This window comes from Liolophura sinensis, chromosome 10 (assembly GCF_032854445.1).
Source record: "Liolophura sinensis isolate JHLJ2023 chromosome 10, CUHK_Ljap_v2, whole genome shotgun sequence".
Taxonomy (NCBI): domain Eukaryota; kingdom Metazoa; phylum Mollusca; class Polyplacophora; order Chitonida; family Chitonidae; genus Liolophura; species Liolophura sinensis.
The window spans coordinates 29,388,468-29,402,425 of NC_088304.1; the positions used below are offsets into that span (position 1 = coordinate 29,388,468).

Below are 13,958 nucleotides of genomic sequence, written 5' to 3' on the forward strand. Positions count from 1 at the left end.
GGGATTATAGCCATTGAAAATTGGCTCGATAAACATCCCGGCCACATCAACAACCATTTTTCTAAAGAATTTTTACTGTCCGGTACACTGTCAACATTTTAGGATCAGCTCGACCCAATTTTTCAGGGTCACAGGCAAACTGACCCTGAAATGTAGGATCGGAAAATAAGGGTTGAATTATTTGAAGCTAACAATAAGGGTCATTGTTCTAAACAAGATAGATTTTTGGGGGTTGAAACAGGACACTGACCCTAAATATTTGGGATAAGTGTCCCTATTATTTGGAGTTGGTCATGTCTATACCCTGAATATCAGGGTCATATCTGACCATTTTCTCTTAACGGCGTATACGAATTATTTTAGAAAATAACACATCTGAATTTGGAAAAAAATACCTTTCTTAGACATTCTCCTTACTCGCAAAGGGAATGAGATCATCACAGATATTTTCTACAAACCAACCGACACAAAACATTAACTAGATTAAAGATCTACCCACGTCACGCAAAAAATCAAGTTAAGTGATATGGTTTTATCTTGTTTTAATGTGTGTATATATTAACAGTGATGGCAATGCAGCATTTGTAGTCGTTCTGGACCAGTGGCCTGTAATAAATCGCAATTAACTTAATTCTGTTTAAGCCATTTTGCTATGGGGCCTGTAATTTGTTAATATTAAAGCGTGTACATGAACAGTTAGAGTAAAACCCTGACTGAGCTCATTCACAGGAGGCCATATTTCACCGGTTACATGTCACTATTTACCAGCTATCACACCGTCGTCGCTACTCTTGTTTTACTCTCTATGCTGTACCTCTGTATTATATTGTACCGTCAACTCCACGAGAACAGCTCTGTCAAAGACTGCAAGTATTCACTTATTCACTACAATTTAGTGTACAACACAAATCCCTGGAAGATCAGTTCAACGAACTTAAGCCTGTAAATCACCAATATCGATCCATACATGTAACCCCAGTAACAGCAACAACGACAAACCCGCGTCACATGGCTCTACTTCGGGCATGTCCGTTAATGTGTTCGGGCTTGTCTGCCGATATGCGCTGACATGTCCGTTGCGTGTTCACGGGTGGGTTTACCAAACCCACGTGACGGAACGACCCCCTCCTTCACAACAGCGGGTATTGCCGGGTTTACAACCTAGGCGAAAACTATTCTAATGTGAGGTGTTTATTGCTCATTAAGGAAACTCACAGAAATATTTACGGTAAGAGAATTAATTTGCACACCTGCAGTGGGGTGTGGCTATAGTTGCGTGATAGCCTATGTTGCTTAGTAGCCTAGCTATATCTGATCGCGTTTACACTTGATATCTAAAAGCCGCCCTGTATATATACCTATATATATATATGTGTGTGTGTATGTATAGTCTAGATTTAGGTCATTTATGCCATGTTGTATATACAAGCCTACCTCCACTTATCCGTTTTACCTACCAACAGATCCGCTTAGCGAATTTATTGACGATATATCAAGTTTACCGCTCTGTTGCATTTTGAGTAATTCTAGACCAGTGACGTGATAGTCGTGGCTTTCCCCCGGACTCTGCCCGGCTTCCTCTCACCATAAAACCGGTCTCTGTCGAATCAGTGAAATTCGGTGTAAAAGTTCGGTGTAAAATACCAATCAAATAAATAGACCAGCGATGTCTAATAAATTGCAGTTAACATCATCGCATATTTAGTTAATTCTACTTAAGCCATGGTGCTACTAGTTAAACAATTTACATCAAAGGTTAGAATAAAGCCCTAACTGAAGTGAATTGACAAGAGGCCATATTCACAATGGTTACGTGTGACGATTTGAGGATTATGAAACGGTTGCCAGTTAGTCGTGGTTTTACTCTCTATGCTGTTAGTCTTTCAGTATACAGCATAGAAGACATTTGGTACGGTTGCGTGTTCTTGTAAAGGTCGCTTTTGGAGACATGCGTTATCTTAATCGGACTAGTGGATACATTTCGTACTGCACATTCTTAAATAATAATTTAATAAATCTTGCCGATTTGAAACTACTCGCGATTTCAACTTCGACCAGAATAAATTCGGCTTCATTTAAAGAAGCGTCCTTTCTCACATGTACATATAGGGCTTATTACTGAGTTAGGGGTAGTGGTAGGGTTGGGTGGTCCTTTTTAGTTCATTTGCTTCTCATAACATACTACATCATAAATTTAAATCTGCTGTGACTTGCCTTGGTGTTATGTGTGGTGTCATATCTGGCGTCATATCTGCTGTCAATGTGTGGGGTCACACATGATGTCATGCCACTGTAGCGTATCGCTCCCCCCAATAGGGGTTACTCGGTATACAAAGAAATAAAGAAGACTCTTGAAAATGGCTGCATTTAAGATGAGATGTTACAATTTGAGCACCACGCTACGCATTGTATATTGTGTACAGTTTGCTTGATTTATTTATTTTGATTGGTGTTTTACGCTGTACTCAAAACTGCTTCATTATACCACGGTGGAGGTAGGAGGAAGCTACATGTAAGCCAACGTGAACTGGATGTGAACTTATGGCAACCGCATTCGTAAGACATCCAGGGAGTTTCCTTGAAGCCACCTCCTTAGAAGTAGTAAAGAACATTTTCATTTTCCGAATCACTTGAACTCTGTCGAACAAAACAGGAACTATTCTCTCTATCATTCTGCCGTTTATAAAAAGGCCAAACATATTTTTCAACCAGTTATCCATGCCTATGCCATGTGCTTCTGGTTTCTACCATATATCCTATCTACTGTCTAATTTTTTTTTAAATTTAAAAGTCTGTTATCTGAGTGATGGTAGAATGTTCTGTTATTGCAGCAGATTATTCTGTTAAATATAACACTCATAATCTATTAATTCTACCTAACGATTCTATTAGACTAACAGAATATTATGTTAAATATGACAGAATACTATGTTATAATAACAGAATACATTCTATCATCGCTCAGACCACAAATTTTCTGTTAAATTTAACAGGTTTTGAGTGAACAAGTGATAACAAGCGCTCAGCTCTGGTTGGGTACAACTGTCGGCGCCTGGATGGTAACACGGGGCACAGGCGTCAGGCAATCGCGAGAACAAACGCTAACGCACTCGCACATCCATTTAACCACAGACTTAACTGTCATCAAAATGATGATGTTTGTTTTAAAGTTAGATGGCTAATGTGAATATTGCGTCAGTACACAATTGGCTATTAATACCTATGTTACAATTTTCTGCTGGCTGCCTAGTATCCAGTTCAATTTTAATTTGGTTTTCTGTGTGCATTAATCAAAGTTATCTACAGAAAACTATGCTAAAGGTAAAGATTTATGTGTTTTACAAATATTAACGTAAAATGTACGAAAATTTCTGAACTATGTATGACTACCGAACAACACAGTTCTTTAACTTGGATTATTTGTTTGTCTCACACGGGCTGGAGACAGATATATGGCTTATTCAGAAAAAATTAACTGACCGCAGTATCTACCCTATAAGGTCTTTTTAAGCCTACAAGTGAAACCAAGGCGAATATAGAAATGAAACAATCATAAATTTGAATACAATAAAAAATTATCCAGTCATCATTTTTTCGTCATGTGCATGCAGTGCACTGTTTTTTTGTTGTTTTTTTTTTCATTTTTTTTATTTATATGTTAATTATTGGATCATATTTATACAGGGAAGTTTGTTCAGTGAAATGACACCGCTCGCCCCATTTATATATTCTGTGACATTCTCTCACAGATCATAGTGATGGCGGGTGTGAAGAGAAAGGCATCGAGAGCCTCATCTTACGAACGGCCGTCCAAGCTGGTTAAGAGCAGTACAAGTTCTGGGGTAGCCATGAGGAAGGACGACACCCTTCCCCGAACACCATTTACCCCTGTAAAGCTGGGCAGTAAGAAAAAGTCATCGAAGTCGCCCTCTGGGAGTGTACCTGTAGAGGGAGATGTGGTTGGACTGCGACGGGCGCCCACTTTGCCGCTGGTAGAAGAAAACTCCTCCAACGGTCTCTCTACAGGTGAGCACATAACGACCATTAGACGACTTCCCTCAGGAACCTCTGTGGGGTCCACCGCCGATGAAGGCGCTGTGCCGAAATTAACATCGAAGAAATCAAGTCTGTTACGTCGAGAGAGCATCACTAAGACCCCATCGAAAAGTTCTAGGGAGAACTCTTTAGTTGTCCCCCCTCCTTTGCCGCCAGGTGGCCTCATGGAAATCGTCTTCTCCTTCGATACGACGGGGTCTATGTCCTCCTGCCTAGAACAAGTCAGAGGTCGCCTCTCGGATATGATGCAACGCCTCCAAGCGGACATCCCTGGCATCCGGATCTCCGTTTTCGCTCATGGGGATTATGTTGACGCCGGAAAATACGTCACCAAATGGATAGACTTCGGAGCCACGCTTCCGGAACTTTGTGATTTTGTCAAAAACGTTGAATCCACCGGTGGTGGAGACTTTGAAGAATGCTATGAGCTTGTTTTGCATCAGGTGGGTAAGGAGCTGGCCACAGACCCCCATTAGTTTTCCATAAGCGACAATGTTAACGTTTAGCGCTGTAGCTCAGTCCCAAACATTCCGAGGCCAATAAGCTTTGGTGCATACCTGGCCCAGCCTGAGAGAAAGAAGCTGTAAAAATCTTGACATAGGTTGACCGTCAAAATCTGGACCTTTACATGCCGGCAGCTGGGAGGGGTGCCTAGCAACGCCAAGGGGACGTCACTCGCAGCCTCATCACCACCTGTCTCCTTGTGTCCTTTCGCCCAGAATTTCAAACTTTCACCATTAAAACTCATACCTGCCCAAAGCTTAGACAATTTCCATCATTTTGATACCAAGCATGCACTTGTACACCAAAAACGGCAGGCTGGCAGCAAAAAAAGACTTTACACCCTAAAATACACAGAACTACAATCGTCCCTACTGAAAAACGGAAGTTGTAATGGGGGTCTGTGTCCTATCACACCAGCCAACTTTTTTCAAAATCGATAATTTTTGCACCACATAATGCTTACTACCTCTAAACCTCACACATAAAGTTACAGCTTGATACATGCAAAAACTTTTGAGTAGGAGGAATTTAACTTGGGGTACCCCTATCTTGGAAATGTGTCTGTTTGTCCGTCCTCAAGCACGAAGTTCAAAGCTCTGTAGTGCACATACCGTTCAAAATATCTTAACCAGGTCAAATGTTTTGGAAAGCTGGTATGTATATCTGCAAGAAAAATGAAAAAATTCCAATGACAAAGTATTTTACATTTTCCATTGACAAACATTTAGAAAATTATGGATTTTCAAGTAGATTTTCTTGTTTACAGCAGTGTTAAGAAAATACTTAAAAGCCAAAAGTGTCAAAATATATATCAAAAGACAGGTAATTTATCTGAAAATTCACTTACAAAATATAGGACATACCTTTTAGCAACTTTGTGCAAAATTTGACTTAAAGTGATACAGGTGGGTAGCAAAGCGGAGTTTCAAAATTCCAGAAAAGTACATTTTGATCACCATCAAAGTAAACATATGCATCCAAATTGATATAGAAATGCTCATAGGCACAGTTTCCATGGATAGGGCTAAAGAAAAGACTAGTATCCCTTTTACATAGTGATTCACATGATAAAACCCTTTAAAAGATCACCCACTACCCCCCCCCCCCCCCACTACCCCCCTTTCCCGTCTCCCCCATGGCTGCCATTGGTTGGCTGGCTTACCTCAACTCACAGTGCAAAAGAATCCCACCACCTGTGTTGTGGCCTCAGACTAAATTAGTACTTTCCACATAACAAACACCAAAGTGTGACACTGGCATCTACAAGAGATAAGTAGAGGGGAGAAATATGAATTTGCCACTTACAAAAATAAAGCCACACAGTACATGCACATTGGTCATTCAGACAGTCAGCAAGGCAACCCTCCCAAGACAGGTTGAAGGGACCCAAGAAGAGGGGAAAAGCTGTACTTTTTAACCTGTAACAACACAGAAATCCTCAAATAATCAGTGAGAAATTACATCCGTAATCAGGTTCCACACTGGGTGTTCCTGGGTGGGCATGAGGAATGGACATTCAAACTGTCCGTACATATATGAGAAACCTGTGACGTTTCCCCGGTTGGGGGTGGGTGGGGGGGGGGGGGGGGGGGGCTGGAGGGGTATGTGTCATGGTGTAGTACCGGACCAATGACGGGGATTCTAGGTCGGCCAAGGGAGTGGAAGACTGCATCCGAATGGTCAGGCCTTTGAGGAAGCTGAACGGCTAGCAGACCCCACTCACCTAGGTAGATCCCAGTTCAATATATGCATAAACCAGGCAAAGTTCACTGACGCCATGTTTGGGAGACACGATCTAAAGAGGGAAACCAAGACAAAAGCTCAATAGGTATTAAACTAGGATGTGAAAGCCATATGTAGCTGTCTAATTTCTAACTTGTGTGTGAGGACATTGGAAACATAAAAAAAATCCCAGTTGCCCAGGGAGGTGGATGCCACACTGGGCCAGATACTAAAACAAAAACTCCTTGAGATGTCGCAGGAACAGCGTACTATGTTCTGGTGGAAAAACAGACACCTGGTGGGGCAGAGACTCATTTTCACAAGGGCAATATTCCAACAGATCACACTCACATGTATGCTAGAAACTTGAAATTGATCATTTTTGTTCCAACGCCACAAATACGGTGTGAGTGCACATGTAACTTGTCAGAGGAATGAATATACACATGCAATGAAAACTACATGCCTACAGTGGTTTATTTTTAAGTTTAAAGAGGAAAATTTACCTTGTCCACTTCAAGTCTATGCCCAAAACAGCAGACAGTGTTCCAGCAGAGATGCCTGTTTTTAATGTTTTGTGACCTGCAGGATGATTTGAAGCACATTTACCTAGTGTGTGGTGGCACACATGGGAGGAACCTGACTTGGTTTGTAAATTAAATGCACACTGGCCCTCTCTACTACTCTAGCCAAGTAAATTAATCTGCTGATGTGTTTTTATCCACCTGTGTGAGGCTGGGCCCTTATATGTGATGCAAGGCCTTCTTGACCATCCTTAATCACACCACCCTATCTATCAGCCACATACTCCAATTTCACTCGCAGCACTCAAATTTTGCATTATTTATCAAATGTCAGCCCCAAAAGAGACATTTTAAAAACCAGGAACAATGAAACATTGTCTGTGTTTGTTCCAGTCTGTTTATACTCCTGTACTACCCTTGACCACAGAGCGTTTTAGCCGATTTTTAGACAAAATGGATATGTGGGGAAAATATAGAATTAAAAAGCTTTAAAACTGCTCAATCAAGTTCCATGTCAATGCAAACCACATCGCATATGTACCCACCAAATATTATCAGGCTGCTGCGAAATCTGAGCACACAGTGACATATTACATGTTTTGGCACAAGTGGACAGATCAGGCCACAGACCCCCATTAGTTTTCCATAAGCGACAATGTTAACGTTTAGCGCTGTAGCTCAGTCCCAAACATTCCGAGGCCAATAAGCTTTGGTGCATACCTGGCCCAGCCTGAGAGAAAGAAGCTGTAAAAATCTTGACATAGGTTGACCGTCAAAATCTGGACCTTTACATGCCGGCAGCTGGGAGGGGTGCCTAGCAACGCCAAGGGGACGTCACTCGCAGCCTCATCACCACCTGTCTCCTTGTGTCCTTTCGCCCAGAATTTCAAACTTTCACCATTAAAACTCATACCTGCCCAAAGCTTAGACAATTTCCATCATTTTGATACCAAGCATGCACTTGTACACCAAAAACGGCAGGCTGGCAGCAAAAAAAGACTTTACACCCTAAAATACACAGAACTACAATCGTCCCTACTGAAAAACGGAAGTTGTAATGGGGGTCTGTGTCCAGCTGTCCTGGACCCCAGGAAGTCAGCGCTCCTTGGTGATGATAGGGGACGCAACTCCTCACGATCCAGATTACCCCGACAACAAACTAAAACTTGACTGGCAAGATGAGTGCAAAAAACTACAACAAATGGTAAGGCTATGCTTTGTATTTGCATATATACGTCTTGTTCTTCTGTTAGTTCTGATGAATTTCATTTCTGGACATTGTACCCTTGCATCTGTTCGTTTGTTATTTGTTCGTTTGTCATCTGTTCGTTTGTCACTATTTAATTCCGCTGAGACCACTGGGGCTATAAGATAACTGCACTTTGAAGCCATTTTTACCCCCCAAAGTTAAAATTAAAAAATTTGTTTGTAGTCTTATCTGTTATTGCACATGATAATCTGCACATTAAGAAATAAAACCAAAGCATTTCATCTGTCTAATATTTAATAATTTAAATGAATAGTCAGAATAAAAGCTGAACTGAGGTAAAAGACATAAGATCATATTTCACGAATTATTTTTAACCATTTGTCAACCACCACACTGTAACTGATGCTCTTATTTTACCGTCTACACTGTAGCCCTTCATACTGCAAACAACATGCGTTCTTGTTTTAAGTAAGAGTGGCCCTCCGTGGCCGAGGGGATTATCACGCCAGCTTGCTCAGTGACACAGGAGTCTCCCATCAATCCGGTCGCTGTGAGTCCAGCTCATGCTGGCGTCCTCTCCAGCCCTCCGTGGGAAGGTCTGACAGCAGCTTACGGATGATCGTGTGTTTCCCCCTGGCTATTCCCGGTCAGTCGTATAAGGGAAATATTCTTCAGTGCGGCGTAAAGCAACAATTTGATAAATAAATAAATATTTTATGCAATAGAATTTTCTATTTTCTAGATGATATAATATTGTCTACATTTCCTTTCATCAGATAAGGGCATAACATTTCAATAAATGAGCAGTTTAAAAATTGTGTACATATATCTTTATTTTAGGGAGTTCGCATCTACTCTGTCCAGGCACTCAACAACTCGACATCAACGGCGTTTTACAGAACAATGGCTGCGCTAACCGACGGGATACACCTTAAGCTTGACCAATTCTCCAATATTTTTGACCTGATTATGGCCATTTGTTACAGGGAAGGCGGTGTCGACCTATTCCAGGTAAGAGTTAGCAGTTTGTGGCGCATTTCATTGTTTTCCTCGCTGGGGAATGATGTAACCGAATTTTGACGCAGCAGCCGTCTGATTCGTGCTTCTGGAAAATTTCCTTTATTTAATTCTAGACCAGTGACGTTTTATAATTGCAACTAAGATCACTGCAGCGTTTATCCTAATTTTGCTTAAGCCATGGTTCCAAGGGACGTGTACATCGCTACTTTTAAGCATATACATGAACAGTCGGAATAAAATTCTGACTGAGGAAAACTGAGACCGTATTTCACCGGTTACGTTTGACCGTGTGCCGATCACCACATTGTCATCACTGTTCTGGTCTTACATCTGTATGTAATAACCTTTTATATTCAAAATGGTTCAGGCCTATGAGGACGAAGTTCGGGGGCGTCATGTTGGCGGTGCTCTTAACAAGGACTTAGAGAAATTGTTTGGTGACCTCCGCACGGACAGGGAAGGTCCGGAGGAGAACGCACGCAAACCTAAGGCGAAGACAGTAAAAGCTGCACTGAAGCTGAAACCACCGGCCCTCGCATCTAAGCCCAAGTCGCTAAAGGCTGTGAAATTAGCGAAAGCTAAATCTGGTGCAAGAAAATCTGCGAAATTGGCAAAAAAGGTAGGCTGTCAACGCTGCCGTTGTTCAGTATATTTATGTATATAGACAAAAGTTTTTTTTTTGTCTTGTGCATTAATCTGATGGTTACATTTACATCTGTTGATCTAAGAAGTTCTTGTTTGTTTTTTTTTCTTGGAGTGGGGGACGGGGGGGAGTGGTTGTCTGGTAAAGTGATTAAGTACCTAGGCAAACTCAGTTTCTGGGCAAGTGAGTACAGAATTACAGATCAAAGGGAGACAACTATTCGTGCTATAGTGGTTTTATTGTTGAGAATGCGCTTACCCAATTATGTTTTTGGTTTTCAAGGTAAGGTATTTATTGTGAACCATACAAGCTGTCGTCTCAGTAACCTTCACAAATTCATGAATATTATACCAAATTACATGACGTCTTAAATGTATTATTTTACTTTCAGAAGAAAACAGTGAGAAAGAAATGTCGTGAAAATGTTTCGGATAAATTGTTCCGCCAACAGTTCCCTAATATTTCCTGGAGTCAGTGGTACCTTGCATTTTCCTCCGAACGCCCGGATGTGGGAAACTGGCTAAAGAGATCTGCGGGGACAAAGCAGGGGTTCCGGAGAAAAGGACATTTTACGTGTAATGCTGATGGACCCCGTGTCTTTGAAGTTGGTGTACAGGTCCGACCAAGAGAGAAAATATATGCTACATTTGTTGGCAAGAGGTCAGCCCCAAAGTCCGTTTCAAGCTGGGGCTTAGGCCTGCTCTCTGCACCTTTGCTGGCGAAGCAAGTGAACGCAGTGCTGTCTGGGAAAGTCCGAGTTTTCGTAAGATTAGGAAAGGCTAATTTCAAAGGAAAAAAGGCGCAGTCCAGCACGGTTGACAAGACCCAGGCAACTGCAGTGGGGACTTACGATTACGCCTGGATGAAGAGTAGACCCAACAGAAAACCCCGATTAGTTAAAAAGGCAGGGACAAAAATATCGTATGACACAGTTTAACACTGAACACACTTGTAATATTAGAAGAGGGCATACATTATAATGCCGTGTAGCAAGTGCTAGAAGATAAACCCGCGCAGATGCTGAAGTGTGTTCTATTAAAAGATGACTGTAGTATAGTTAAACGACGAATATTTGGATGAGATCGTCATTTACAAATTGTAACATGATGCACATGTACACGGGAAATGACATCCATTCAAAGTTTAAACAGTCATATTTATTCCACATTAACGAAACTGAGACTGACAAAAGGGCCACGGTATTAATTTCATGGTTTGTCTCTCAATATCATGAGATAAATTGCAAAAATGTGTTCATGCAAGAATGGCCTTGACAACCTTGACAAGGGTTCAACACCGAACTTATCCTGAAGCAGATGAATTGCTGCTCTATACTACCTGTAACCAAGGCCCAATAGAACTGCACTGAATTACCGCCCTTGATACTTTTTAGGAGTGTACTTTGGTTTGGTTAAAAAAGCCTAGGATAAAAGTTTTATACATTTTAAGTAATTTTTAAAATCCCCTAATGAAAATACATATACACGAACAACAGATGCATAGTTTCTACGAACACGTCAAATATGTGTATTCTGCCTGAGGCAAAACATATAGGCACACCCTCATAGGGATAGGGTTGCCTGGGTTAGACTTTGCAGCTTTGGACACGCTTGCTTAAATCTGCCATATACCAATAATTCAGCTGAGGCGAGGCATAGCCTGGACATGTGTGTCTCTCACTCCAGCCTGTCAGAATGGATTCTGTTTCCCTTTAATTTCAGTTATGAATTTGTACTTTGGAAGGGGGGGGGGGGGGGGGGGTAGAGCGTAAAGGGCGTAATATATGGTCACTTTGAGGGGCGGGTACAGGGTCGGGTTCATGGACGTGTTATAAGGCAAGTAAAAGGGCGTACCCACTGCTATGTACCATTAAACTGTATATGTGATGAACCATTCAAATGGAGGTAACATCTTATCCATTTTTTCCATTGCATTTATGTCTGCCCACTGGAATTCAACAAATTTTACGGTTTCATTCCCATACAGGATTTTGTTTTTATTTACGACAAGCCTTCTATAATTCGCTTTGTCCGTCTGTAAGTCGGTCCGTTGGTATATCGTTCGGTTTAACAGTTTGATATCGTATCCATTAAGCTGGTCATTCACGTAACGAAGTCGCAGTTATTACGAATTTTCGTCAAGTTTTTTTTTACGTTTTATATTTTTTTCATATTATTAATATTCTGTTATCTAATGCTCTTACCAGGCGCTGTCTTTGGCTCAGTGGTATGTCGTGTCAGTGTCGGACGACTAAAGGACGACTGATATGAGATTATAATTTTCTGTTAACTGACCGTAAGATTACATTTCGTTTCCAGGATTAAGGCCTTAAAACAGTTTCATCTGTTGATGTAAGTGTTTTGTGCTTGTTTTTTTGTGTGTGTTTGAAGACGAGAAAGTTGCTGTGGATAAGTTCATTTAGTTTTAGATACAAGTGTAGGCTACTACAGCAAAGTAGCATTTCTGTTTGGGGAAATATAGTACAAGATGGTACAAACTCTTTTTAATTTATGTTTGGTGTGATGCCTTTCTTTTCCACGATGTTTGTCTTCTTGCAGCCAGTCTGTTGTTAACAGCTAATTATTGTAGACTATTTCAAACCAAAAGCCCTGAACTAATGGGATCGCATGATTGAATCCAGCATATACCCATTAACCACAGCACGTGTGCCAGGTACCTGCGTGACAAATCATTTAACAACTCAGTAGCGGAACCAGCGAAGACTGGGTTCGACGAGCCTCAATGACGAGAGACTTGGAAAATAGCCAGTATACGACCAGACCGACAATGGCCGTCATTGCGAATAAAGTGAGAATTAATGGATGTCGGTGTCAGCAAGGGTGTATGGCGTTACCTGCAAGGAAGAGCCCGTGGTCCACTTTTGATAAAAGTCTGTTTCTCACAACTTTTTATACAAAGTATGCTTGCGTTCGAAAAAAGCAGGCCATTAAAGTTGAAGCCATCATTCTAGAAGCGTCATCTAGAGGCTACAGAGACTGGCTTAGCGATCAAAAACGACCAAAATGTAATTAGATAATAATAAAAGACGTACGGTATAAAGAGTAGAATAACATTAAACTTTGAATCTGTGTGTCGAAACAGACATTCCTATACCAAACGTCAACCAAGATGGACGTTCCGTGTGAATAATCGCAAGGCCAGCTCCTAAAATAACGTTCAACACAAACTACCAAAGAATTAAGAAAGTACATGTGTACAAATGTAAGGGTACCACTATCGGAAGGTCAAGATGAGAAACAACTGGCTTGTTTAACCCTCAGATCAGCGATAGGCCTTACTCCAGAACAAACAAAGAAACACGAAGACGATTGACTTAGTTCAATACATATATCTGAGCTAAGTAGACAAATAATACAACTGATGATAATATACAACACAACACAAATAATTACATCTATATAGTATCTTACAGTGTCCTAATCCGGATGGAATGTTCCGGCTTCGAAAGGCTCATCAGTCCACGCATAGAATCCACAGTTAAGATGAATTGGATCTCCAGATGACAGTCTGATAAGTGCTTTATTAATAATAATAACTCGGCCATATATAGTGCTAAGTGGGTTTTTAACTGTCGCTATTCCTATTATACAGGTGTAGTATTATACGACCATGTATTTTGTCCTCCACAAACCCTGGATAATATTGTAAACATTCGCTCACCCCGTCTGAACACAATTTATGATCGCTCAAGTTTCAGAACCGTCCAAGTATCCCAGAGGACCCGTTCAAATTGTAATCGCTTGACATGCTGTCGGCTAGGAATATATAAATTCCGCACTCTTCCTGGCTTTTAAAGGCAACATAGGCATTTTTGTTGTAGACGCACGAGCACTGTCATCAAGGTTGGTGCTGAACTTCCATGGGATGGATAGGCGCCATTTTGAGGCCGTTTCCGGCGAATTACGCCTCCTGGTGGAGAAGGTGAGCTCTTCTACATTGCCGCCTGAGGCCGAAAATTCCAACCAATACACAATATGAATTAAATCGTAAATCTGTATATTCTAAACTGTTCGAGAAAAATAGCCCAAACTGCAGAATTGTACAAACTCCTTTGAATTACCATTTCGGTAGTGTTTATACATACGTAGCTTGTCATGACTTTACAAGTGCAATTTGACTAATTAATATTTTTTGCCACTTGTTTCCACATTTTGCAACTGTAGTGATCTCCAATGCAATTGTCGAAGTTGCAATGTATTTATTTGAGCAAAACTGTCAAGTTCTTCTAATGATGAATATATCTGGTAACCGGTCAATA

General features: G+C 41.1%; 1 protein-coding gene across 1 annotated transcript; it reads left to right on the forward strand.

The window, feature by feature from the left end:
* The first annotated feature begins 1,098 nt into the window (after window positions 1-1,098).
* Window positions 1,099-10,616, forward strand: LOC135477086 (uncharacterized). Its single transcript, XM_064757240.1, has 6 exons — window positions 1,099-1,228; window positions 3,750-4,514; window positions 7,882-8,010; window positions 8,857-9,027; window positions 9,404-9,655; window positions 10,071-10,616. Exons 2-6 carry the CDS (start codon window positions 3,759-3,761, stop codon window positions 10,614-10,616), a joined length of 1,854 nt encoding a protein of 617 aa, XP_064613310.1. The 5' UTR covers window positions 1,099-1,228; window positions 3,750-3,758.
* The last annotated feature ends 3,342 nt before the right edge of the window (window positions 10,617-13,958 follow it).

Excerpts from the sequence above, each read along its gene's own strand:
- LOC135477086 (XM_064757240.1), top strand. The coding sequence starts at position 3,759 with ATGGCGGGTGTGAAGAGAAAGGCATCGAGAGCCTCATCTTACGAACGG. Across the intron at positions 8,011-8,856 it reads GCAAAAAACTACAACAAATG|GGAGTTCGCATCTACTCTGT; the intron begins GTAAGGCTATGC and ends TCTTTATTTTAG. Across the intron at positions 9,656-10,070 it reads CTGCGAAATTGGCAAAAAAG|AAGAAAACAGTGAGAAAGAA; the intron begins GTAGGCTGTCAA and ends TTTTACTTTCAG.